The 27,689-nt window shown below is 40.1% G+C and overlaps 1 protein-coding gene across 2 annotated transcripts in view; it reads left to right on the top strand.

The window, feature by feature from the left end:
* JMJD1C (jumonji domain containing 1C) overlaps positions 1 to 27,689 on the top strand; it is a 158,348-nt gene that overhangs the window by 49,048 nt on the left and 81,611 nt on the right. For both annotated transcript variants that reach the window (XM_066191689.1, XM_066191690.1), the window contains exon 2: positions 2,344 to 2,508. In XM_066191689.1, coding sequence (XP_066047786.1) covers positions 2,344 to 2,508 — 165 coding nt within the window. The remainder of the gene's footprint in view (positions 1 to 2,343; positions 2,509 to 27,689) is intronic.

Here is a 27,689-nt window from a genome sequence, read left to right as displayed (position 1 = left end):
TCTTGGCATGGAAACCTGAAAGTGGTGGAAGCTGGCAGAAGTAATTCCCAAGTATTGTGTGTGTATGGTACTTGAGGCGGAATGTGGTGCCCTGAGCAGTGGCAGACTGGCTCTGTGCCACGCTCCATTCTCCACTTTTCTTGGAACTGCTCCTTTGAAGATCTAATTATATGGTGCCAGGAGACTCGGCAGATAGCTCAGCAGTAACTCCTACTGTCGCTGCGCCGGATTTTGGTTTATTTGGGGTGCAAAACTTGCACACAAACACGAGATTGTATCACAGCTATCCACAAGTTTTGGCCAGTGTCCAGAAGATACAGTATGTTTTAGTGTGGTTGTTTCTAAACTGCTAGCTCCGCTTTAGACTTATCTGTGTTTTTCAAAAATATTTATTCACTTGATTCCGCTTGCCTCCTATTTTTTTAAAAATCTACTGCTGTGTGAGGTCTGGTGCTTAACCTCTTAACACCTTGCTACGGACTATCCTGGTGAAGTGTCTTTCCAGATACTAAAACGAAATTATTTGACCAGTCTGAAGTAATCGAGTGGAATTTGCAGGAGGAGAGGCCAGGAGGAAGGTGACTTTAGAGAATGATTTTTAACTGTACTGTCACTGAAGGTTGTCTTTACAATTGATCAAATGACAAAATTTACAAATAAATGTTTCTCTAGAAGGGTTCATAGTAGCTGAAATACAAGATAATGAATGCTGCTAGAATGATTTGGGGTATGATATGCTTTCCTGCCAGTGTTTTAGTTTTACTCTGTTTACTGTTAACTGCTCCTGTTAACTCTTCTGATTAAGAAATTAATATTCTGAAACTTTTTTATATATTTTAGAATTAGCCTCTGGAAATTAAGTTATTAAAAAGTGGGTTTTTTAGTGAAAACAGTTTTTGCTGCTGTTTTTTGCTTGCTTTGTTAGAATAAGAGGCGATAGCTGTAGTAATGAACAATGGAGGTGAGAGGATCTCCTTGATTTGATGCTTTGAAGAGGGAAGGGAAAAGGGAAGTGTGTGGGAATGGAGTGGGGATAATACGGGTTAAAAGTATCTGTGGGGGAAAACTGGGATGATGAACTTGGATGCGGGAGTGAGAAGTGGCTTGGTGGAAATTTGTGTTCTCAGAAGGGAGAAGGACAAGATGAGAAGGAGCACAGTGTAGTACACGTTTGGAAGTGTGAGACAGAAAGTCTAGACAAGGAAGTATGTTGTAGGCCTAAAATTAACCAGAGTTAAAAGGGAAGAATATTTCTGTGACAGTGATTTTAAGTTCTCAGAAGCAGATAGAGGAAGAAACTCTAGTTTTGGAAATTGCCTTGGGTGTGGCCGAGGGCTGAAGTTCAGAAGGGTAGGAAAAGCATCTTCCCTCCTTCTCCACTTAGTGTAACAAGCAGTGACTTTTCCTGTATTTTGCCAGCTGATTTCTCTTACACAGTTTCTCATAGCTGGGGGAAAAGAGAGCAACATACTGCGTTGAGGGCTTTTTAAATTTAAAATAAATTCTGTAATTTTGAAATGCGATGGTTTGAGCAGAGTTCGTTGGTAGTGCAGATAGCTTTTAGATAGCGTTGAAATCCCTCTGCCCTGCACAAGAGGAGACTAAAGGTTTGGTGTATTTAACTTCATAGTTCAGTGAATGCAGCTGAGGGGAGAAGGTACAGCTGTTCTGTGCTGGGGAGGGACAGGGATAGCACAAGGTCAAATAGTTACAAACTGGCTCCACATTAATCTAGCTTGGAAACAAAAAGTGTGGTATTGTTTCTTGTTTGGTTTGGTTAGGTTTTTTGGGCTGGATTGCCAGAGGACAGAAACAGCAAGAAACTGAGCTGCTTCTGTGAGCTGCTGTGTGTTGGACTTGCTTGTAGCAGCAAGGTCTGCAGGCTCAGGATGTCCTTTCTGGTGCTGTTCCAACTGACTACTACTTCTTCGTCCCTTAAAACCATTTTGTTGGTTGGTTGGTGTGACGTGACGTGTATTTGAACTGAAAATGAGAAGTATTCTTAAAGTTACTGATTATGCAGATAGTGTATGTATCCTTGAATGCTACTATTAAATATCTAGTGTACTGCTTTTTGTTCATGAGATAAGACACCCAGTGTTAGTGGCAATCTTTTAGTAAATGTAAACTCTCCTCTCTTCAGCACAAAGGCACTGCCAAGAAAACTGTCTTCTGTGGTGCAGGAATTGATTATATAATTTCAAAACCACAGCATTAAAATGGGTAATAAAAAAAAATCTTGCATTAGATTTTTTTAATGGATGCATTGAAAAGTGTGTGTAGATGAACATATGCTGTGTATACGCAATAATGAATGTTCTTTCCTTTCTTCAATTTCCCCAGGTATATGTGGAATTTGATGACCTTGAATGGGAAAAGCGAGAATGGGTTAAAGTTTATGAAGATTTTGCAACCTTCTTGGTGGAGTACCAGCTGGTCTGGGCGAAAAGAAAGGACCCAAGCCAGACTCAGGGATCAAAGATCAAACAAATTCAATGGCCTGCATTGGTAAGATACTTTAACAATTGCATTTACTAAAGCATTTAAGTCTCTTTAATTCTGTCCTTAAGAAACTGTCTGTTACTCCAGTGGGAAGTGGTGAGCATGGAGGGAGAAGGGTAAAAAAAGGATAAGAAAAAAAACTAGTAAAGCATGTTTGTGTTGGAGGGGTGGAGTGATGTGATAATAGTCACTCATCTTCCTTTTTGAATCAACCTAAAGCACTGCAAAAGTGGTCTCTGAGCAACGTAATATGATTAATGTCACTTTACACAGTCAAAGCATCTTATAAATATAAACTTACCAGTAACACATCTTACTGCTCTGGGGAAGATTGAAATTAAGGTGAAAAATAAACCCTTAAGCTTGTGATACTCTCAGCTTCCACAAAGAAGGTATCTCTAATTCAGGTCAGAGTTCAGAAAGATGAGAAAAGATTAATCAAGTAAGTGGTAATTGTTTGCCTGGTTTATGAGGTGATAGTTGTGACTCTGTTCTTTCTGGATTGGTGCCCAAGCATTTAAAGCTGTTGAGATAACTGCTAGGAAGCTGTGTGCATTTGTGACATGCCTTTAGATATATCTCATGAGATAATCTCAAAGGCATTAAACATGTATGCCTTTTTTCTCCGAAGAAACTAGTAGTGCTATCAAAGTCTTCTGAAAAGCCGAACAGATGTGAGATTTTGGGAACCTCCTATACTGGATGGTTTTGCTTTGTATGCAGTTGGGGAAGATTCCTCACAGACTGGTGGGTGAAACTCCAACAAATTTGTGCAAATGGTGAAGGGAAGTCTTAGATATATTTGATAATAAGCTTAATAGCTGTAACTTTACTCTTGTTTTTTTAGATATTTACAGTCATAATGAATTTAGATGATGGTATTTTTTCCTCTGGCTTTTGCTGTATCTGTTTCCTTTCAATATACTCTTCATATTCTTGTCTCTGAGCACCTGATGTATTTCTTTGAATGCTGCTGCGGGATATTTTTTGAAGCTGGGGTGGGAACAGTCATGCTGAAGGTCATGAAGCAGTCTGATCCAAAAAGCCATAGATGATTTGGGATTGACATACTCCTCTTCAGTTAATATTCCTACATGACTCGGTTTGTATGCTTTGCTAATGTACTTGAGTAAAGTACAAAAATTACATTTCTGGATGTACAGGCTATCATATATTTGCTTGTACAGGCAAGTTAGTATATCCTTCAGCAAGACTTTTTAGTTTCAGGGAGTCGTGTCATTTGCTCTTTGAAGCCACCCATCTCTCCTTGATTGAGAAGAGTATTTTAAAATCTGTTAAAAACTTAGCTTAGTATCTAACTATTCTGCTATTTTGCATGCTTTTCATCTCACCCTCTAGGACAGAGATCCTTCTCGGATTTGGAAGGGGCATATTTCTATAAAGTATTCTAGTCTGGCTGCTGATCCTGTCCACAAGTTGGAAGCATGTATTTGCTAATGTGTGAAAGTGTTTAGGTTGAACCTTTCTCCTAGCAGACACTTTTATCAAACTTGTGCTGATCCAGCAAAAGGCAAAAACTTTTTTCTTCCATCTCCATCTTATGAATTCCTGTATTTTTTTTTTTTTATGTTTACATTCTTGAGGCAGCTGATAGGCATGAGAGGGAAGGTGTTTAAAAGATCTGCCTCCTGCTTTTAGTGTTAAAAATTGAAATCGTACAGTCTGAAGTGAGGCTCAAATGGCTTGTCAGGTCACAGTTTTTAGATGTTGAGGATGACAAGTTCTCAGCATTTGTACTTGGCCTGCCTGCAGATGTTCTGGCAATTGTTTCCTGAGTCAAACCCTCTAGTCATCCATTCCAGAAAAAAACATGTTTGAGGGAAAGTGCAGATACAGAATATTAGCTGTAGTTAGAACAGATTCCTTCCAAAGAGCCCTCCCAAGGTTTTGCTCTGTATCAACAACAACTCTGAGTACACCATGGCGTGGGGAACAGTGAGGGTGCTCAAACTGGCATGGAACTTTTGGATTTTGTCACCACTATTAAAAAACACTGCGGTGGATTAGAGTGAATGAGCTCCGTGAAGGTTTGTGTGCTGTGTTATGGTTGTGGGGGCATTTTTTTGTTTATTTTCCAAAACAAGACTTACTAAAAATAAGAAAACATGGAAAAGGTGGTAAAAAAAATGATTTGCCAAACAGCAGTAGGAACATTTGCACTTTTATGTGAAATCGTGAGCGTGGACGTGTTAATACGCACATTTTGAAAGGCTGAGTCTTGATGTAGCCTTTTAAGGAAAAGTCTCAAACATTCCCATGCATGTGAATGATAGTGAAAAAAAAATTACACCAAAACAAAAGTTTTTGGTACAGCTTAATTTTGGATGCTAATGTAAATGCAGCAAAGCAATATTTTAGAAAATTTTATGTAGTATTTCTCCAGGATCTTTGCCTTCAGTGGAGTGAATGAAAACTGCTTGCTTATTTGATGGCTCCTATCACCTTCTCCTCTTCTTTGATTAATATACCCTGTGTTTACTATATGGTATTCAAGCCTGATCAGAAGACAAGGACTGCAATTGCTGTGGGGCTTCCTGTGGGTAGTTATCAGTCTAGTGTCTGAGTACTCTACAATTACTGATTGCTTTCATCATTCAATTGTGTGATATGATGTAATCTCCTCATTATAGATGAAATTTCTAGAATGCAGGTTGTTCACAAATGTTGCTATTTTAAAATGGCAGAGTGCCTGAGGTGTAGCTATTCCTGAAAACAAAGCATCCCTTGACCTTGTGTAACTGTGCTTTAAGATTTTAGGCTCTATAGTCAGGCTGAGAAAGGGATGAGATGGGCAGTACTGTCTCTTTCTCCTTGTTTAGAAACTCAGTAACAGGAAGGGGTAGACTATCACCTGAATTCAGTTTGTCTCATGATGAGATTATATATTTTTTAAGTGAAGTTCCTGCCTCAGGTGAGGAGTTGGCTGTAAATGAACCTGGAGCCCTATAAGAAGCTTCACTGTGATGACTTCATGTGACTAGGTACCTCTGCCACCGTGCAAGGCTGAGAAGGAGGGAGGAACTGTTGTGCCTCAGGCTGTTCACGCTGTAATCAAATGCTTTTTCCTCTTGTGAGACGATTTCCTGGGAGCACTGGGGGACTTGGCTGCCTAGCTGGTGTAATTGGAAATCACCCTGCATGTGAGGTGTTTGCAATCATAGAAGAAAAGACTGTCAAGAAGCCTAAAGTAATGGCAATAATGATAAGCAGTGTCAGTGCATGTAGCCTGGATATTGGGGAAGAAGATGTTTGGTAAGCAGTGCTTGTTGTTTACCTTGAAGTAATAGAGATGTCAATGCAGGAGAAAACTTCTTGGCCAAAGTGTTAGCACAGGAAAAAATACAAGTGTGGATTTTGAAAAAAGAAGTGTAGGTAAGTGGAAGTGAGTGGTGTGCCACATTACGGGATTTAAAAAAATAGCCAAGTTAAGGTGTTGAAACTGAAGGCATCAGTTTGGGTTGGTAAATAAGGGGGGTGCATGTCACAAAGATACAAAAAGAAGGGAGTGATAGGCTCAGAGTGATGGGTTAGGGGAATCACCAGTACTTCAAAAATGAGGCGGAATTGTGTTTTGAATTTCTCAGGCATAACTTTGCAGAAATTCACATGATGATTAAAATGTTTTGACCTGTATGTAGATAAAGAATAGTTGTATTTTAGGGAGAGTAACTTCATTTATCTATGTAGAAATAGATCGGGCACTGTGATGTTAGAGATCATGATAAAATCATGCCTATGATATAATTCAGTCAGAAGTCTTAGGAATATGGTGGTATCCCCTCAGCAGCCAAGAGGGGAGATAGGAGTCTGTATGTGGGCAGGGTGACAAATTGGCGCCAGGGTTTTAATGTGGACTGAACAGAATGCTTCTGTGAGCTGTCAGTTTGAATTTAATTACTGCCTCTCTAATTGCACATTAAAATATCTAGAAATAAAGCGTAGAGGGAGAAAAAGAGATGACAAAGGATAGAAGCAGCTAGAGACATTTTAGAGAATAATAGAATAACGTGCAGAAAAAGTTTTAAGGTGATAGACTTACTAGCAGAGGGCACTGTGCTAGAAACATAGATAACAGTTCACTTTTTTCACAGCATCAACTGTACATGTTTCAGGCATAGGCATAGGAAGGTGTGGGCTGAGTGTCTTTTTCTTAATAACTGTTTGGCAAGAGGATTTTGGAAGCCTGAATGATACGTTGAAACAAAAATTTATTATTGAAGGTCTACAGATAGAAATGAAAGAGAGACATTTCAGACAGGCATTTTAAGAAGCATGTTCCATCATCTTGGAAAGAAAATAAGGAAAGAACAAAAATGGAAAATGCAGTTATGATCAAATGAGTTTAAGGTTGATAGGTTATGGCAAGTTTGTACTTTCAGGTAAAGGATCTAGCAAAACACAGGAGGTTGGAAAGAAAAGGATTGCAATTGGATATAGAGAAAAGTGAATGCATTGAATGACAGCACACATGAGAAGCTTCTGCAACAAGAAAGGAAGAGGCTGTTGTAGAAGAGAGAAGGAAAAGTATTACCTGATTTTGGCTTTTTCCTTTTGGAAGAAACTGGTGGTTTTGTGCAGGGTAGATATCAAAGGAGTAAACAGTTTGACTCAGTATACTGTGATGAAAAGCAGGACTGGAGAATGGTACATTTGGCTGGCAGAGCAGAGCTGGGTGCCTGGGATGATAATGAGTCAGGGTGTTTCATGTGTTCTACTGGGTATGCCTTGTTTTCAGAAGTATGTGTTGCCTTTTTTATGCCTGTAAACCAACCAGTGCTGCTAGTGAATTCAGTATGAATCCATATATAATAAACCAGAAGAAACCACAGTTTGTTGCTCTGAATATGAAGGCAATGCTTCATTTAGCTTTACCGTACTCACCTTGTCAAAGCAACAGATTTGCCCTTTGGTCTCAACTAGTACAAAGACTTGCAGTAACTATCATTCTTAGTTTGGGGTTGGTATACAGCAAGAACTGGTTCTCCTGCAGCTCTGTGTTTCTGAGGAATATATAGATAAAAGCTAAAATACATTTTCATGAGGAGATCCTGAATATGCATATGTCCTAAGGTAGGGAGGCTGGAAGAACAACTCAACCTTCCCCCTGCCCCAGTAAAAAAGAAGCGCATGTCTGTTTGCCTTTCTCTCTTTCTTGGAGCAAGTGAAATCATTGCTAAACCAGTGGCTTGAGAACAGTCTTTCCTGGGAATCTGTGCAAGGCTCTGCAAGAATATAGCGCTTTAGCCAGACTTATAGCAAAGACAGGGACAAGAGTGAATCTTCAGTGGCAATGACCAACCCTTTTCCATTGTGAGAATCTGGAGCTGATTTACAATGGCCAGTGGCACATGTGGGGCTGTGGGCCTTCAGTCTGACTGTCATGCTAATGAGGAGCTGGTCTTGCAGAAGAACCAGATGAGGTTTGTTTTGGGTGGTAGTGGATGTGTTTGCTCTGGTTAGATGTGAATGAGCCCAATATGTTCCTGTGCTGGCTGCAGATTACTTGGTGGTTAAGTATATGAGGAGTGGCATTCCTGGACACATGGAAGAGAAGGCTTGTCCTCTGACCTCATGTAGCCTTTTCCCTCCTCCCTCTCTGCCCCTCTGGCCCAGCTGTCAATTGCAGAATCCCTTTGCTTGACTGCATTCTGCTTCAGCTGGCTTGATTGTGTTGGATTTTGAAGCAAATTCTTTTAAAGTGCCAGTTTATTGGCATTTGTGTCACGATTAAAGGAGAAAGTGTACAGCTTCTCCAACAAGCTTCTACAGGGTTTCCAGAGGTTCTTGAGACAAATCAAATTCTTTATTTTTGGCACGATAATGGAAAGTAGAACAGGTTCCTTGTTCATTTCTGTTTATACTGTGACACACTGTCACTTTTTCACTCTCCCAAGGATTTTTCTTCTTTGTCTTGATGATTTAATTTTAGCATTTCTGAGTAAGTTTCTCTTTTATATGTTGATCCCATGGCTCAGATTGATCCCTGTCAAAATAAGGAGCTTCTATAGGTTTTGCTGATGTTTCCCTTGCATATTTGGTTACTTCATTGCAGCCTGTTCTCTCTCTGCACAATGAAAAATAGAGGTATACACTGCCAGATACTATGATTAAATCCTCAGCGGACACTCAAAATACTCCAGCAGTAAAAAGAAATTAATTCACAAAGGATTACTGTGTATATGGAAAGTAAGGCAAAGAGAAGACTCAGTCTTCTTAGCCCTAAAAATAAGTAAAAACTTTGAGGCTATTTCAAACTTTGAGGGTAGGAAGTGCTGTAGCTTCCAGGGAAAACAATCAAAAACTAATAGTGGTTTTTTCAGGTACTCCGTTCTCTGCATCAAAATTCTAATGCTTGTATCCCTTGGTAATATGGGGTAAAGATAAGATACATGCAGTAGAGGAGAAAATGCTTGGAAGCTGTCAGCTTCTTGGAAAACTTTAGAGCTTGGGGAAGAGAAAATTTAAGTAACTGACTCAGCAGAGCATAAATGACCTGATTTTTGCTGCATTGTGAAAGACAGTAACATGCAGAAACAGCACTTGGAGATGGTTCAAAGATTACTTTGTTGGAGAGTACATTACTGTAATATTCCCACAGAACATAAATGTCTCAAGCAGTACCACATCCCGCCTGTGTACTTTGGCACTTGCTTCTTTTAAACTGCTGCTTACTGGGAGTCACTGCTCTCCATGCAACCTTCTAGGGAGAGGCCACTACCTTCCCAGGACATGCCCCAGATGAAGAGCAATAAACTGGAATCTACCTCCCCAGATGCTTTGTTATGAAATATGGGTGTTGCCCTGTGGCTTCCCGCTCTGGAAATGAGTGATGGGGTGGAAAGCCTCACTGCAGTGCTGTTTTTTATGTGGCCCTGGCGATTTCTGTGCACTTTACACTACTGCACTGGTTGTTTCAAAGTTTTTTCTCTTGAGATGTTGGCTAATGGCAGGCTTCCTTTTTCCTTTCTTGTTGAACTTGCACTTGTAAGCAATGGGGATGCTTTTTTGGTGTGAACGGGTTTAGTTTTGTAAAAGCATGCTTACGTATATAAAATAAATGAAATATTTTTTTGTAGTTAAGTGCTGTGCTAAAAATAGTTCCTAATGTTAATTTCACTTATAGAAGCAAACAAAATGGAGTATTCAACAGTAACCACAACTCACGTTGATCATACTGGCCTGGGAGTTGCCATTTCGGCAGTTCATGTAGAGAAATCTGCTTTAGTATGTCACAGCATCCTGGGTGTACCTCAGGTTCTTTCCTGCCAGTAAAGCACTTCTTGTGCTCCAGGGGTTGTGCCAGTTAAAAAACCTTAGATACAATTTAGTGTCCTCTGTCCTCAGCTGTAACTGAGCAATGCTCCCAGTTGAGTGTGCTTCTCTCTTGCACCTGTTCCAAAGTCAGAGAGCAGTGAAATGCTGGTGATGATTTACATGTCTTTCTGTAAAGGACAGACATAAAGCATCTTGAGGTTCCTTATTCAAGCTTGGCACTTGAAGCAGAGCAGTTGAAGCCACAGCTGCAGGGAGCTTAGTGCAGGGTGACTGCTTGCATGTTGATATTTATAACTGTTGCTGAAACCTAGACTGGTTTGGGATATGGTTATACTCCTGTCAATAGCCCAGCCAGACTGGAGTTAGTGTCAGCGTGTCTGAACTCTGTTCGCACTTTGGTTTCAGTGTTGACCTGCTGCACAGCTTCTTTGTATAGAAGAGCCATGAGGTATGCTGGATTCTCTGGAATTCACTGGAAAGCCTTAAGTATTTGATTTCTTTTTTTTTCTTTTAACAGCATTTATGAGAAGAAATTTTTCACTTGTGCCAAAGAAAACAAATTGCTTTGTAGCTGTCTAGATCATCTGCACTTTTTCAGTGAATTAGAAAGATCAGCTTGACTTTGGAGATACCACAGTGAGCAGGCTAATAGGCTGGCGGATGCAGGTGGTTATTTCAGCACAGTATTGTGGAAATTCAGCTTCCAGAGGTATGAGCTTTGGAAGATGACTTTGTATCTCCATTGGACTCATCGCTCTCAGTCTTACTTGTTGCTGTTTATATGAATTATGACTTATAATATAAATCTCTACATTATATATATGTGTGTGTGTGTATTTATAGATCTTGCGTATAGAGATATACACGCAAACAGAATATTTTTCTCTATATGTTAAAAACATTTTAAAAAGCCTATCTTTTGAGCTATACCTGTTGAGACCCTGTACAGTGAGGGAGAGATGTCCGCATGGTACTTGTCCTCCATCCCAGCAGTGGCTGTCCAGAGTAAGGAGAGCTGTGCCAGGAGACCTCCATCCCCAGATGCTGCTCAGTGTTTCTCTGGTGATGGCGGGAGGAGCAGCTGGGCTTTACACCTGTCAAATCCACTTAGCAGCTAATTTTGAAAGCCACCCACTCTTCAAATCTCCACTGCTGTTTCTGTGCATTAATAACTTGTCAGCTGTGCAATACTGAAGCACTGCTCTCATCATGCTCACTTGAGTAAGATAAGTTATGGAAAGCATAATTAGAGTTTTATGAGTTTGGTGTTCTTCTTTCCCAGAATTCCAGAGTTTCTTCTGTGCTTAACAGTGAATACCATGAGCTGTTGTATGAAGTCTCAATATCCAACTTACATAGATAGCTGTGTGGAATCCCCACCCAAAATGGGAAGGACTTTCTCTGTAAAAGGTACTTCAGTAGGTTACACGACTCTGGATACACAGGGCCTGGTGCGTTCCTGTTCCTCCCATTCTCATAGAGCTGAGACATTGGAGCTTCAGGTGAAATTCAGGTCTCAATAAAGTAGAAATGTTGCTGTCAGGACCAGACGCTGTGTTTTCCTAGTTTAGGTAAAAATATGTGTTTTTTCTGTATTTTTCAAATCAAGGAGGCTCTTTTGGTATGCCTGAGAGAGTGTATCCTTCAGCTTCCCCTGAATTGGGGTTATTGACACACAGACAAGGCAACTGTTGCTGCTCAGGTCTCTCTCTGATGCTGAAAGGGCCATGCTGCTGCCTCCCCTTTTTGGCACTGCGGCTTAAACCTACCTCAGTCCCGGATCCAAAATCTCTGTCCCCTCCATTACACAAATTGTTCTTTTAGTTAGCACTAAGCCCTTGTGAACTGAGCAGACGTGTATGTGAGAATGAATGCTATTGTTTATTTCTATTATGCCTTGTCTGTACTTGAATTGTATTGATCACTTCTGGTTTTTTTGTTTGTTTGTTTCCTTTTGTCATTCTCAGGGCTCTGCATTTGAAAAAGATTTTGAAATGAGATGTTGGTGAGAAATTTCTTTTGCTGGCAGATGTTGCAGGCCTTCAGTTACACTGAAACAGGCTAAATCAAATACTTGGAGAACAAAGTCATAGGTGCTAAAGCATTATAAATGGGCTGTCCATGATGTATTTTTCATGAGCAAACTTTTTCATACGTGGCAGTTTCTTGAAGACAGGAAAAGTCAAATTTCCACAGCAATCTCATACACTGCAGAAGTTGTTCTAGCAACAATTTGATGTTTTACATTTTGTATGTTTGCTTTTTAAATTTACATTAACTGCTAAGGAGAAAACTGAACATAGGAAAGGAGGAACAGACTGTCAGCTTGAGGTATTTAACTTGCACGAGAAGAATAGCTGAGTGGAATCTGTATTTTGTATTTTTAGCACCCTAAACTTTCTGCTAACCCCATTTTGTAATAAAGTGACAATCATGTACGTTTTTTTGAAAAACAAACCCTGAAGTAGGAAATCCCCTATGTCCTCTATTCCTGACTTCACTGTCACAAGAGCAGTCTCCTGAAGTACTTGCCAGTTCTTTTCAGGCCCATTTTTGTATGGGAACACGTGTTACTTTCTGAACTTCTTGTTGCACCATTTATATTTGCATGGATATGATCAGTGCTCCTGAAGCCCTTCCTGGTTTTGGTGGCTCTGCATTTGCCCCAGCTGGGCAGGAGGAATGGAAATGTTGGTTAGCTGCAGGTCATACCACTCATGATGGCAACTAATATGTAGTTATTGCCTAATCACAGATTACCTGGAATTGTGAGGGAGGATTGATGGGGAGAGAAGGATGGAGGAGAAGGCTGCTGAAGGCACAGGTTGCGTTCTTCTGCTGAACAATTTTCCTGTCCTCACTTAACACAGGTTTTATTTCTGTGCTGTGGGTTCAAAATCCATTTGCTGTGCACACGCAGAGCCCAGGGCTGAGAACATGTTTCACCACTTCCTTTCTTGTAGCCTTGGATTAACATCCCTCCAGCTGCTGGCCAAATCAGGAAGTTGAGTCAAGGGCTAGAAATGGCAAAGACACGTCCAATGACTTCTTGAAAGAAAAAGCAAAAACTTAAACTGAAGACACTTGTGTTTCTCTTTGCAAAGTCCGTCCTGTTAAGATGATGTCAGTCCTAAACAAATGATGAAACAACACTGAAACCATTTAGTTTTTTGAAATTCATCAGGTATCAACAAACCACTTTATGTTCTCCTGTGGGTTTGGAACGCTTCTGGTTGTCTGGCATCTGCTGCATGATATATTCATGTAAATGGAGGAAGGACAACCAAAGTGAAACTTTGATTTGGGGTTGTTTTTTTCCTCCCTAACTCATCTGCACTTCCTTGCAGTAAAGCCTGAGGTTAATTCAGGAAAAGTTATTGTTAATTCTTTGAGGCATTGTATCTTATTTAATGTGCACTGCATGTTTAAAGCATTGTTACATACAGTATCTTTAATACCAGAAGGTGAATCAATGTTAAGAACTATAAATTTAGGGCTGTATAAAGTCTTGGGGAACCAAAACAATTTCAGAAAAATATTCATTAGGCTGATTTTGTTAGCAATCAAAATAGACTCCTATTGATTAGGGAATTGATGTTTGTTTGAAAGTAATATCCTTTTGCAGTAATTAATACTTTACTAGAGAAATATAGCAGACCCCATCTAACCTTGAGTAAGTCTGACTTCTTATTTACAGATAGGTGAATTATTAACACAATTAACGATATAGTGTTTATTTTTTGTCTACTAACTCTCAGAGGGTCCCCCAGTCATGGGAAGAAAGTATTGTATTCAGGTTTTTTGTCTTTTATTAGCTGCTATTTTGTTCCATTTTGACTACTTTATGGAAAGGTCTTGGTCTATTAGTTAGCCAATTTTTGAACAGATCTGGATAAGAAAAAAATTAATTATTCTTACATATAATGTATCAGTATGAAAAAATCCTGACAGAGTATTTTAATTTGAAATTTCTCATCAATTTCGAGTCTAGGACATTGGGTAAGTACCTCATTTCTTTTAATAAATGATGCAAAATTATATTTCTGTTCTTGGCTCTAGTTTCAGATGGCTTTGAAAAAGTCTTACATGTTTAATTTGAAGGGCTTTACTGAGATTTTAAATGCACGTACTGAATTGCTGCAAAGTGTATTAGCACCATCACAATAGGAATAAACTACTGATTAGTAGGGCTGATTGTGAGTGGATAGATGTTGTTGGAATCACTGAGACACTTAGCTGCATCCTGAAATGAGCTGAATAGTACTTCTTACCATCGGCTGATATATTCAGTTATTTTGAAAGTGTAATAATAAAACTTTATGTTAATATAAATACAGCTAAAATCTCATTGTGTTCTACAGATTTTTTTGTGTTTAATGTAACTGGCTTTTTAGGGAACTGTGTTCCTATGTGTTTTGGTGTATTTGCTAGAATAGGAGATCTTTGTAGGTCTCTTCCAACTCGGCATATTCTGTGATCCTATGACTCTGTAAGGCTCTTACCAAGCTGAAGCCTGTTGGTTTTGGTTGCAGAATTTCTGTTTGTCCACATATGCTCTTGCTTGTAGTAGTACTTTTACTATTCTAAATAACACTACTTTTAGGACCTGTAGTACTTTAGTCCAAATTATTCGTTAAACTTTTTAATTGCTTCTAAATTTAAAATCAACTCTTTTTTTCACATCATGATTACATAAAGTTCTACAGAAATGACAGGGTATGTCTTTGTAGCTTACAGAAAGGGGAACTTGAAAATGCACCATAAGACACTTCCTTTCAGGGATCTTGTTAGAAGTGAATTGTACACGAAGAAGCACCAACACCTCTGTCAAGTGCTTGTATGATGTTGCTGGGATCAGATGCTTTACTGAAGTTTGAGGCAAGATGCTAATCCTTTTAATCCTGAAGAATGGGCATCCCCATTCTTCAAAACCACCCCTCCAACCCCCCTGCTTTTGAACTATCTCCTTCTGTTAGATTACTTAGGACACACCTAATGGATTCTGTTTTACTTCCTTGGTAAGGCACATTTACAAGGTAGTCTGAGAGGTGGTAATGAATTGGTTGCTTATTGGCAAGTAGAGTGGTAGGCATTTGTGTGCAGTCATATTCTAAGATTCCTGGCCCAGTTTATTCAGGAGCAGTACTTGGGGCAGCTATGGGCAATTGTGGAGGAATTACATTAAGTCGCAGCTGTCTTTTAGAACTCCCATCATCTTGAAAATAACATAAAACTAAAATAGAATCAGTGTGTGCCTTTATTTATTGATATTTTTCTACTGTCTAGTAAGATGCTGTCCTGTGCAAAAAAGGAGTTATGGGTTTGAAATTGCATCAGAACTTTCATTGAACTTTCTGTCAAACTGATGTCAGGCTGTCATCTTAACAGGCAGAATTGTATGAACCTGCACCAAACGCCATCAGCTTTGCTGCTGAAGGTGGCTGCGGGCAGCAGCAGTATCTGATCAGTCAGGACTCTGGAGCACTTGCAGCAGAGAAATGTGTATGGCTGGATTTGCAGGTGGAGGGATCATGGATAGTTTTTATAAGCCTGACTAATAGGTGCAATATACAGGGAACTTGCTGTGACTCTGTGGTTTTTCCTCCACCCCCAAAATCCGGTCAGGCAGAAAAGCAGCTCTGATGCATGTCTGAATATGCAGCAATTTGTGTTTCCTTTAAACTTGGATAATCTCAGGGGAGCTTTTGTTAGGGAAGAATTTATACAGTTTTCATATGGTCTCTAATTAATAGTTTTGATTTTTCTGTCCTTTATATATATGAAACCTCTATCTTGGAAGTCAATCAACCTATGTAAGTGCTGTGTATACATACTACTAGAAGGTTTTGCTTCAGGGGGGCTTGATGGCATTCTGAATTGATCATATGTTTTTTTTATGCCAAGCTGTTTTTCCTGTGTTACTATCAAAATACCCAGTGGACTGTAATTAATCACATTTTTGCACACAGCTCTGAAATTACTCCCACTGCTGTAGAATGCAGTTTTCAACATCTTTGGCTGCTGCAATTGCACAATCTTTTAATGACAGATGTACTTGGAGTTCCTTCAATACAAACGACATTGGCACATGTAGGATTGTATGCTAGATTATTCATTAGAATAACCACTGCACTTTTTATTGTGCCTTTTAAACCCTCCTCTGAATATCTAACCTAAGCTTCCTCTCACAGTGACAAAATGACTGGTGTCATACCCTTAAATGCTACAAATGCACATACAGTGTACAAATGAAAGCAGGAAGGGCAACCATTCCACACATCCAGGCAGAGAAAGTTGGTGCTGTTTGGTATCATTTCACTGCTTTTGGGGACGGTGTGTATGACATCTCACCTGCCCAGAACACTGGAAAGCTGTAAGCTGTTTTGTGTCCATACCACATCTTTCTGTCAGTGTTAATTTAATCAAATTTTGGATAGTAGAGAAGACAGACTGGCTTTTTCCCTGGTTTTACCGGATTCTAACCAACCCCTTTTATATGTTAATGGTATTGTAGCATATGTTTTAGTGTATGTGTTTACAGTGAGACACAGACAGGTTTGGTTCTTTAATCTATGTAGTTTAACTGTATGAAGAAAGCACAGGTCTGTTACTTGGCCATGGATATTTCTGGTACAGTGACACTATGAAAGGTAGCTATTTCCTGTCAGGAAACTGGTTCTCTTTAACAGATATGTACCTTTTTCACTGGTGTTAACCAGGGTCTTAGCATCTCCACTGTCAGTTTAAAACTCCAGCTGCAGTTTGCTTTTTTGGGACAGTTTCGGTATAGATTTTTCAGCTAATGTCGTCCAGATTTTTGTTGGTTGCCTTTAGAGTTTGTCTTTGAAATGAACTAGAAGATCTGTTTATCTTTATAAATGAGAGATGAAGATGGGAGATAACAGGAAAGTCACGGCAAGGTTTATAAAACACAGTAAATCACGAATACTGTTGTTATGTTGGCCAGCAATGACATTTTGACTATAAAAAGTAAATGGAGAAAACCCAGTAACTGTTTATATCAAATTTCTTATGGAAAATAAGTCATTAGGCCAAAGCAGACACTTGCTTCTCCCTTGAAATTCTGTTTTCAGTTGTGATCCAAAATATGGAGAAGCCAAAGAAAATTGGTAACCATGTATGCATGTAAACACGGTAATTTTTATTTATCAGAAATTGAGCCTTATTTTCCATTTCCAAAGCAGGCATGAGAAGGTGGGCATGAATTACCCACAAATTAACTGTAATAAGGAAGGCTAGTAAGATTGGAGTTGCTTTTTAAAGCAGTGTTGTGTTCAAACAGCCTTCCCATTAGAGTAGTGAAAATAAGAGGTTAAAAAAAGAATCCATATGTAAAGTGATATTCAATCTTGTATGTTTTCAACTGTTGTAATTTTTGGCCATTGGTTCTATCATACTCTTCAAGTCATTTGTTGTGTACAGAGTTGTTTGGGTTTTCTTAATGCAAGGTTTTGGGTGTCCCATGTCAGAAACTGTAGCTTGGACCCACCTTCACTGAATCTCCTGATGCCTTCCCCCATCCTCGTTGACTTTGATGAGTTCACCAGACCATATTTGTCTCTTCTGCCTTGCAGACAAAGCCTGTGATCTCTTTGTTCTTTACGTTTTACTGCTCACTGAACTGTCCTGCACATTAGTCACCCTCTGAGGGAATGAGTTTGCAAGTAGGAGCAGTTGTGGAGTGGGGGGAAAGAAAGTGGTTCCTGTCTGGGGTGAAGTGACGAAATTCATTAGCCAAAATTTCTTTTTCATACTGTATGTCAAGAAAAGCCAGAGTTCTACCTCATGGACATTGACTCTGTAGTGCTTTGGCTTTGAGATTTACAAGGCAGTTTACAGATCTGATTCATTTTTCCAGATTCATGAAGCAATGATTTGCAGCCTGTTCATAGTTCTAGGCTTAGCTTTCAACCATGAAGTCTGGAGTTACAGTTTTATTATTGAGAAGTCATTCTCTTGAGTGGTTTTGTGAGAAGAGATTAGTTCAGTTGTGTTTTCTTATGATTCAGAGGCACAGAAATAGTAAAGAAGATTTATTTTCCCCGCAATTTGTCTGATTTCAAATTTCGGTATGATTTTAGCAGTCATGCAAAAAATCTGTCTATATGTTCTATAATTCCTTCATTTGTCTGCTGGGATTGCTGCTGCTGCTGAGAAAGGATTCACTGCTTCCTGTGCCTCTAGGATGTGCTGCATGTTTTGAGATAGGAGGTTGTATCTCACTGTTTGAAAGGAGATACCACCAGTAACAGGATAGGTGTGAAAGCAATGGAGTTGTCTACTTAAACTGCTCCCCTTTGGTTCCAAGCTGTGAGTGGAGCCTGCTTTAGTTCTCTGCTGCTGTTTGCAAGCAGTGTAGGTTCTTCTAGAGCTGTCTGAGCGGCTTGGGCTGGGATGGAGGCTGCTAGCAGAGCTAAAAAGGGATTGTGGAATTCATCCTCAAAGAACAAAACAACCATGGGTGTGAGGGGAACTGGGGAAAGAATGCTCTGTACTTGTGCCACTTACCACTTCTTCAGGTTGTTTTGACTTTTTACTTCTGTTTCAGCATCAGCTTTTGTCTATGTTGAACATGTTAACACAAAAGACTCGGTCTCCAGCTGGTTTGCTCTTTTCCCACAGTAGCCAGCATGAGGTATAAACTAAAACATAGCTTCCTCAGGTAAGTGACTGCCAGAATATCGGGTCATCATCTTCCAAATTCAGAGAAGTGTTGCAGGAGCTCACTGGTGTCAAGAGGGGGAGTCTTTGTTCTCCCTGTTCTTTTTCTGAAGGTGGTTTAAATGATTCTGCTCTTTCACTAGCACACATAGAGCCAACTTGCTGAGATAAATAGAATCATACAATATCCGGTGGTAGCGGCTGTCTCCATTTCCCCTTTGAAAGGAGAATTACTGCTGCCACAGAAAACTTCAGAACAGGATGAAGTCCAGTAGGTTTTTCCTTTGCTTCCTTGTAGTGGTGTTTTCATGTTGTCTATTTTGCCATTTTTGGAGGGAAGAACAAGAGAGAATCCCTTGCCTTGATTCCAGGTGGTGGGTTGAATAGAGGAGTGGATACTGAAAGAAGTACTAATGTTTGTTTGTGCAGAGCCCGAGATTACCAGTGATGTACAGCTTTCATCAGAGCTCTGGGAAGAAAAACTGAAAGCAGGAAACCTCCCCCACCACTTCTGCATAACCGAGTCTGGGGTGATGGTCACAGGCAGAGCAATGTTATCATTTCACAAATGCATTGCAATATAATCCAGGTTTGAGGAATCACTGATCCCTTTTCTGTGATGCCTACAAAATTCCTTGCTTTGGACACATGATCAGCTCCATTCCCCTCTTCACATCCTCTGCTTTCTTCCTCATTTTGCCAGGTCTTGTGCAAGGATGTGTTTAACAAGACTGATGACTGTAGGGACGTCATCTCAGCCAGACTGGAGCTGATTCTCCATGTAACACAGAGAAAGCTTTTCATTCCCAGCCACACAACCTCTCTTGAAGTGGTTTTAGAAGAGGATAACGAGATTTCTGAGGAAATGTACAGATGCATTTAACAGCCTTGTGACGAGTTTCTTCCTGTGGCTATAACAGATAAAAGGTCCTCTGGACCACACTTTTGAATCCTGTTCCCATATTTTGGTTTTCCAGGGCTGTGTACAGAACCTGCTCCTTGAGGTCAGGTCCAAGGCTCAGAGTTACAGACACCTTGTCCTGTGCCATGTCCTGGCTGCTACAGCTTTGTCTTAAAAACAGTTCTTAGAACTCTTCTCCTTAAAGATTTCTCACTAGTTTCAAAACTTCCCTTCTAAAAGTGCCCCCTTTGTGGAATCTCTGGTTCTGCATTTTGCTAACAATTCAGCTCAAGTAACCTTAAATTTGTAAAGAAATTTGAAACCATAATAGTCTAGACAAAAAAAAAAAAAAAAGTTGACATACAAATGCAGACACATGTGTCAATGTGCCATTTGTTGTTTTTCTCTTACTCCCTTTGCAATGTCTGAGAGCCATTTGGTATTTCTTCACTGTCCTGGATCCTCGATCCCCTCTTGTGCTCCTCAGCTGTGTTTTCATGGAGCTGGTACCTGCTGCCTGTGTGGGGTGCATGTCCCTCTTAGAGCTGTGCTTTCCATGTGCGCCAGTCCAAGGACAGTGGAATGAGGGCTTTGCATTTTCTGCGGAGTACACGATTATTAATGAGAATCTCCTTTATGCAGTCTTTGTTTTTCTCAGAGGACAGGATGTTTGATTTGTTCAGTTCCTCTCCACAGCTCCCTTTTGGAGCTTGAATGCCACGTTCCAGTATTGTCTGGACATGGTCAGTCCCAGCAGTTCACAGGACACACAGGATGCAGCTGCCTCCAGGAAATGCTTCTCTGGAGTGATGAAGGGCACATTTGCATGAGACGACTCGTGTTCAGTCACCTGACAAGGGTGCAGTCGCCATGGCTAAAATGCAGGCTTTCCCCATGTCTGCTCATGTGCCTTTTGCCGCTTTGTCTGGCTGGTTAGGAAGGTGGTGAGTAGGGCCTTCAGTGAAAAGAAGTGGGTTGTGGCTGGTCGAACAACTCTCCTGTCTATCTCCTTGCCCCTGTGCAGCTGGAGAGGCTGGCCGAGACTCTTGCTGTGAGTCACAGGTGGCTGTGCTGTGCTGTTCCCGGGTATTGCCAGGATGGGAGCTGACTCCTCACAAAATCCCATTGGGGCTGGTGGTGCGATCCCCACCATGCTGTGCTGATATGTCACAGGAATGAATAGCATCTCCAAGAGGAGCATTCCCGGGAACTTCTAACAACTTGAGTACTACCACAAAGCCTGTTATGCCCCTAGGATGCCGAACATGATGTTTGAGCCTCTTGTTCATCTCACTTTGAGAGATAAAAGATCATGATTTGGATGGGAGGGGAATAAATTACTTGATGAGTATAAGCAACTCTCACAAATACATTATAAAGGTGAAATATTGGCAGTTAATGTGTTTTTAGTGGCAAAACCATTGTAAATTGATCTTTATTACAGTATGCAGGCTGTCTTAATTTGCAAAGTTGTCATTAATTGTAAAAACAGATAGAGGCATGGAAAGGCTCTTTGAACTAAATGCCAAAACCACATGATGACTTAACAGATCTTGAATTTATGGAGCCCAAATTGGGGAAAGGGATCAAAAAACTAGAAGGATACAGATCTGTAAACAAATGGGTATTTCTGTTTATCAAGTCATGGAGTGCAAAAGACCTATGTGTCTTGGTCGTACAGTTAGCATGATCCTTTGATAATGACTTTGGGTGAAAAAAAGAATAGATTCAAATTTATATTGATGGATTATGGCATGGATTTCAAATATCACTGGACAAAATTGTTGTAACCATGTAAAATGTACACAATTACTTGCTGATCTCCATATTAAGAACAATCTCAAAATTTATTTCCTGACCCACTTATTTATTGCTCTACTAGAACCCCCCTCAACTTATATCACTGAAAACTGCAAGTTAAACTCCTTGCTAGTGAAACCTTTAAAATCTAGGCAGCAAGATCAATTCTTTGATTTGAGAGTCTGCATTATACCATAGGAAGGGACTAATTCATCATAAAAATATAAGCAGATGAAAACACTTGGTTTAGCACACAGATTTGTTCTTTCTTAAAGAAAAAAAAATATTGAGTTAGGAAATGCTGCTCTCTCTGAATTGAGTGTTTTCTTGAAAAATAGTGCAAGTGATAGGTGGTAGGCCTGTAGCAGCTATTTTGGGGGTGGTAATGAGCAGTGGAAATTAATGCATTTTTCATTATTTATTTCCAACACTGTAAGTTAATGGAGTCAATAGTGTCCTTTTTATTGTAGAACCACATCCTGTCTGGTTGAAAAGGATGGGATTATTAGCCAAGTCCGTCTCTCTGTGTGACTTTTTTGTCAAGACAGGAACTGCTTCATGTCATGCTGTCTTGACAGCATTGCTCAAAAGCTCTTCTGTCACATGTCCTCCTTTCTTCCAAAGGCACTGGCTCCTTTTCTGAGGGGTAGAGAGGAATCTTAGAGTCTCTCAAATCCGAAGGTGTTTTTTGGACATGGTTTTAATGGCTTTTAATGTCAGGGCTTTCACCACAGTCTGCTAATTGACAACCAACAATTATTATTCTGAAATACCAGTTGATGCAAAACTGGCATGTATTTACCTTGCTTTGGTGTCCGGCATCTCTGGTGTTTCTTTTTGGGCGCTTCCGTGGTCAAAGTGGCTGTGTGTTTGTACTAAAGGTGGTAAATTTGTAACGTCCTTACTGAGGTTGAAGGGCAGGTTGCTATACGCAGAATTATACCAGGTTATTTGCATGTAATATTCAAAGAAGAGCAGGCTTAGAATTTACTGTCTGCTAATGTTGATCTGTTCTTTTGATTTTGGCACTGTGCTGCGTGTGAATCATATTTAATGGCACAGGGAAGGCACCGTGCTCGGTGAGGGAATGAGGCAGTGCTGCATCTGTTTGAGTCAGCAGGCAGCGCGTTCTGCTGCAGCTCTGGTCGGAACAGTCTGGAGGTTATTTGAGGGGACAGTGAGTCACGGTGGTGTCTTCTTCACTCATCACCAGCCTGCAGGGTGACACTCGGCTCTAGTGCAAACCTCTGGCTGCTTGTAAGAAAGTGATTTGAAATTAAAACAGAAAGTGTCATTACCTGAAAAGAAAAAGATTTCTGGTTATACAGAGGGGGGGAAAAAAAAAAGCCCTATAATCTGTCAGTCGTATTTCTGGGTATTGAGGGTCTGCAGGTGGAAAGATTTCCTTAATGTGCTGAAGGTCTAACCACTTCATTTCTACAGAACTTGCATTTTCTTTATATAAAAACAAATCTGGATGATAGATCCCTAAAACTGTATTACTGAACTTACTGCTTGAGCTGACTAGATCGTTCGTTAAACATAAAGCCAGAATTCTGTAGAAAGCATAAGTACGAAAATGAGAAATAAATTCTGGTTGTGGCCACCTCTGCTGTACAAATCTATGAAAAACTATGCAGGTATCAGTTAATCCTCATTTCACATAACCATTATGGGAAAACCTATGAGCAGCTGAACGAGAAGTACTGTAATTTCTCTTGCTGAAGTGGGAAGAACAGTGAAAGCAGAAAGAGGCCAACTGGGATTGACCATAAAAAGCATACTTCCTTTCAGAACTAAAAATAAAACCTGTGAATCCTGAGTACCAAAGCCTGTCTACCAGATAATTATGACACTCATTTACATAGTCTTTTATCTCCTTCTAGGGACTGGTCTGAACAGTCTTCCCTTAAAAACTCTTCCAGCTTCTGTGGTTGCCTTGCAGCATAGGTTTTCAGGCTCCTTAGCTCAAAAGACATCTGATGATGTAGGCTGGTTTTTTAAGCAAGGTCTTGTGGGTTTGTGTTGTGTGGCACCCTGCCAGGGATTTCTGGTGCCTCAGTTACAGGGAGGAACAGAGCTCTGAGCAGAACAACACTTGGTATTAAGTTGTGGAAGCTGAAGAAGATCCTCATCTCAGGCTGTCATTTTGTTTCAGCAAAGAGAGTGTTTTAGAGTAGGCGAATACATGTAGTTCCAGACAGGGGCCCCCATGCCTGCTGTTCTTCCATTCACTTAATTTGGCTAGTAAATGAAATAACAAAGTTGAAATTAGCATTGTGGGCTCTGTGGGGTGACTATGCTCCCACATGATGGAGTTTCTTTAATACCAGTTTCCATTTTGAGTTTAGGAGATCACAGACCAAAAGATTTGTACTTTTAAAGCCATTGCTCAGCTTGCAAAGTCAGCCATTGAAAAACTGGAAGACACTGTTTTCCTATATGTGGATGCATCTGGAGGTGTAAATTGTCTGTGCAAACTTTCAATCCTCTGTTCCTAAACTTCAGAATTTCATTTCATTTTAGCTGAATAAAATTATAAATAAAGCTGCATACGTAATGAAAGGATCACAATATCTATGCCTAATATTCTCTCAGTCATCTCAAAATTCACCAGTTAGATTCACCCAGGACAGATGATCCACCAGTTTTTCTGTCAATGGCATAAGATGCTCCTTACCCGAGGCCTACTGATTCACTATTCATTTTCCATCACTTTCAAACTCTTGAGTATTTTTAAAATTTTACATAATGCAGATGATGTATTCTTCCTTCTGCCCGTTACCCCGCACACAGTTATGGGAATTGCCCAGAACATGCTTATTCCTAAAAACTGAAAAGTTTACCTAATAACTAGACTGGGTAAAAGATAAATGAAAAAGTTAATTTTGCTGGAGTTCTACAAAATACCATGGTGGAATACGTCAGAGAGCATTATATGAGTTGCAATTTAATAACTGTTGCTGAGACATAGCTGGTCGAAGTATTTCACACATCATAGTTGTTCTGCATAAAAGTACTTTAAAATATTCAGAGGACGAATTTTGACTATATTTTTGCACAAAAAAAAAGGCAAAAAGCCAGCTAAGCAGATAGCATCATAATACATGTTATATTAAATGTTATTCAGGAATGGAATTCTTCTGTTCCATCACTGGTGCTATAAAAATAGAAGTGGTCAGTTATCTTGTTAATGTCAGCATCACTTTTAAAATGTTTACTTTAGGTCAAGAGTTATATAAGGCTTATTCCTAGTACTCCTCAAATATAATTTCTGCTCTACTTTCCAATGCCAAAAATAGTTTTCCAGTTAAAAGGCATTAATTATGAAGATGGCTATACCTTGGCTATACCTGTTGTCATCCTTTATAAAACTTCCTATCAATAATGCTGTCCTCAGATGAAACTGAAATCCGGCTAATTGAAAAATTTTTATGCCAGTATAGTAGAGTTCAAGCACATTTTTAAACTCTGAAAAGAAAAAAAAATGTTTTTTGTTTATACTAAAAGCCACTGTTGGAGAATCAACTACAGTATTGTCTTGGTTTGGGACAAACTGGGAGGAAATGTCCCGAAATGAATGTGTCCTCTAATAGAAGGCAGGTTTCAGCAACTCTTCCCTTACCCAGATTCATAGAACAATCTCTGGAGGAAAGTGAAAGAACCCTGTTTATTTAACAAGCAGGGTGTTCACAGGCATGAGAAGAAATGAATAATGTTAATCAATAAAACCTTTTGCTGCGGAGAAGAGCTCCTAGGTTCAGAGTCCTTTGTGTAGGTGTGGCTCAGCTCTTTCCAGGATCTGAGCTGAGCTCCAGGCCGGCCCGGGCGGGCCCTTGGACACGTTCTGGTGATTCAGACCGAAGAAAAGCTCAACAGTTCCAGAAGAAGAAGCAGCCACAGTCCCAGGAAAAATTTCTTGCCTCAGCTAACTAAAAAACTAGCTAAAAAAAAACCAAAGAAAAACTCTGCCCCTCCCTGGAGAAAAAAGGCCGAGAGAGCTGGAGAAGATGAGTGAGTTATCTGTCTTTTGAACACAGCTGCCGAAGGGATTCCACCGCTGCCCCCTCGTTGGAACTTAAAACTACAGGACTCATGCCTGTGCACAAAGCAAATGATGGGGATAAAGAACCATGCAGTCACCCCAGGACAAGTATGTATGGTTCCCTTTCTGATCCAAAAGGGATTTGTTGATAGATAGTCAATGGGATGTGGTTGCCATTAAGAATGCACTCTTACAGCTAGAACCTTATAAATGGCTGTCTTTAAATGTTCAGGAAATATAAAGAAAAACTTTCTCTTCCTTGTCTGAAGTGTATAGGGGTCTTTTGTATGATCTTGAAAATAATATCAGTATATCTTTCCTCTGCTCAGTCTGCATTTTTACAAGCTGCTTTGTTGGCAAACATCCTCTGGAATAGCCTTGGGAAATACTTTCAAGCGAAGTTCACCCAAGGCAATGATACAAAATGCTGTTTTGGTGTTTGTGCAGGACACCAAAGTGAGATTTATCAACCCACAAAGACTTTGTGAAATAAAGTAACAGAAATGGAAAAAGTATGACTCTTTCTCTCATATAAGGTATGGATTTCTGATGGTCTAAAGGTACTGTATTTTTACAATTTCCTCGTTGTTTCCCCTTTTGATGCTCTCCCTATAAGCCTTGTCTTGCTAAAGCTGGGGGATTTTCCCTAATATGTTGTCTGGAAGACTATGAAAATTTTACAGCAAATTTAAATGTTTTGTATGGCAAAAATGATTTTAGTATTTGTGAGATGTTTCAAATGAATGCATCACAAGTGTTTGCCTCGGCCATCTTTTTCAATTAGGACAGTAAGAAAGTTACTATAGCCTTCTTTCTCAAAAATGGGTTTTTACAAATTCAGGCTCGTTTCAGGACCCTGGAGTAACACCAACAACTTAAAATGTTTTACTTTGGCTCATACCCACCTCCCAAGTGACGCAGACATTGATTTGATACAGGTGTTGACAGTGTCAGGCACTAATGGAAATACACTATTCTGGTAGATCAGGTGTTAATCAAAAATAACATTATTTCTCATTTCAAATTTTTATGATCTTGGAACTCCATGGAATGAAGAAATTTCTTTGTCAAACTCTCTGCCTTTCTGTAAGCCTCTCTGTGAAGCTCTTTGTCCTGGTTTAGGGCAAATTTGGGAGGAACCCTCCGAAGGGTTCCCTCTAGAAAGCAGATTCAAGTGTCCCCTCCCTCTACTGGTTCAAGAGACATAAATCTCCTTTGAGAAAAGTGGAAACAATTGTTTATTTAACAAGCAAAATATTCACAAACATGAGAAAATGAATAATATTAAACCATGGAACCTCTCACTGTTCTGAAGAGATGGCAAATTCAGACAGTCCTTGTCGTGGGGTGCAGCTCTGCTCACTCCTTCTCTTCTCAACCCCTCCTGTGCTGGAATGCAGCGTCCGGCCCCGGGGGGACACCGGTGGGAGCTCCCGGGGCTCTTCTGGGTTTTCTGTCCAGAGCAGGCTGAACAGTTCCCAGAAAAAGAACAGCCACAGTCTGGGGAACATCTCTGCCTCAGCTAGCTAAAACAACAAAACTAACTACGAAGCAAAGGAGAGCTCTCTCCTGCTGCCTGGGCTGCAGACAACACACATCAAGAGAAAAGGAATTCCATGGGAGTGACAATGAAGCTTCTTCACACACAAACTGCATGCTACAGCTTCCCCCTGCCTTCACTCTTGGGTCTAGTTTTAAAGGTGCAGAACTGATTTCTGGGCTAAACAGATGAATAGGGATACAATTCAGCATCATAAAGTCACCCCAGGACACTCATTCAAAAATGCCTGGTGGCATTTAAAAAAAAATACTTAGATAATAAGAGGTGTTTTAATTCTCAGTCGAAGTTTACCAAGTGTTTTAGCATCATTCTAAAGAGCAGGTAGTGGTTACGTGTCCTCAGTTGACCTTAACTATGGCTTGCCTTTTCCGTCTTGGTTTTAGCTCTAGTGATCTGCTGCTTAACAGCAAACAGTGGAGAAAGACTAAGTGTAAGGACAAAGTAAAACCTAAAATCATGTTCCAGTAGGAACTAACAGAACAGTGCCTGTCTGCCTGGCATAGCAAATGCAGGTTATCTTAAGGCTTGTATAGTAGGACTGTAAAAGTGAAGAAGACCAGAAGAAAATATTCTTGTCTGGCCCAGTGAAACATGGGAGCAGCAGGTTCACAACAAGCAAAGGGAAGTTCTTTATCAGCAAAAGGAATGATAGTTACTGCCATGGTGCCCTTGCTGCTGCATGCTGTGCTAGAGTGGTAGAAAATGCTCATGGATACGGTAAGTGGTTATGGTGACTCAGGGAGAGGATGATGAAATAGGATGCAGACTCCAGCTCAGGAAGTCAGTCCGTAAACTGCTGTTTGCCAGGAGCTGCTGGATCATTTTGGGTTCCTCTTTCCAGTTTCAAGGAGAGCGTGTGTGTGGGAATTGCTGAGACCAGACAGTGACCTGGTGTGACCTAA

This window comes from Chamaea fasciata, unplaced genomic scaffold (assembly GCF_029207755.1).
Source record: "Chamaea fasciata isolate MVZ Bird 193981 ecotype frontalis unplaced genomic scaffold, bChaFas1.0.hap1 SCAF_9, whole genome shotgun sequence".
NCBI classification, from domain to species: Eukaryota; Metazoa; Chordata; class Aves; order Passeriformes; family Sylviidae; genus Chamaea; species Chamaea fasciata.
Note: the sequence above shows the minus strand (reverse complement) of the source record. Positions and strands in the feature narration are given on the sequence as shown.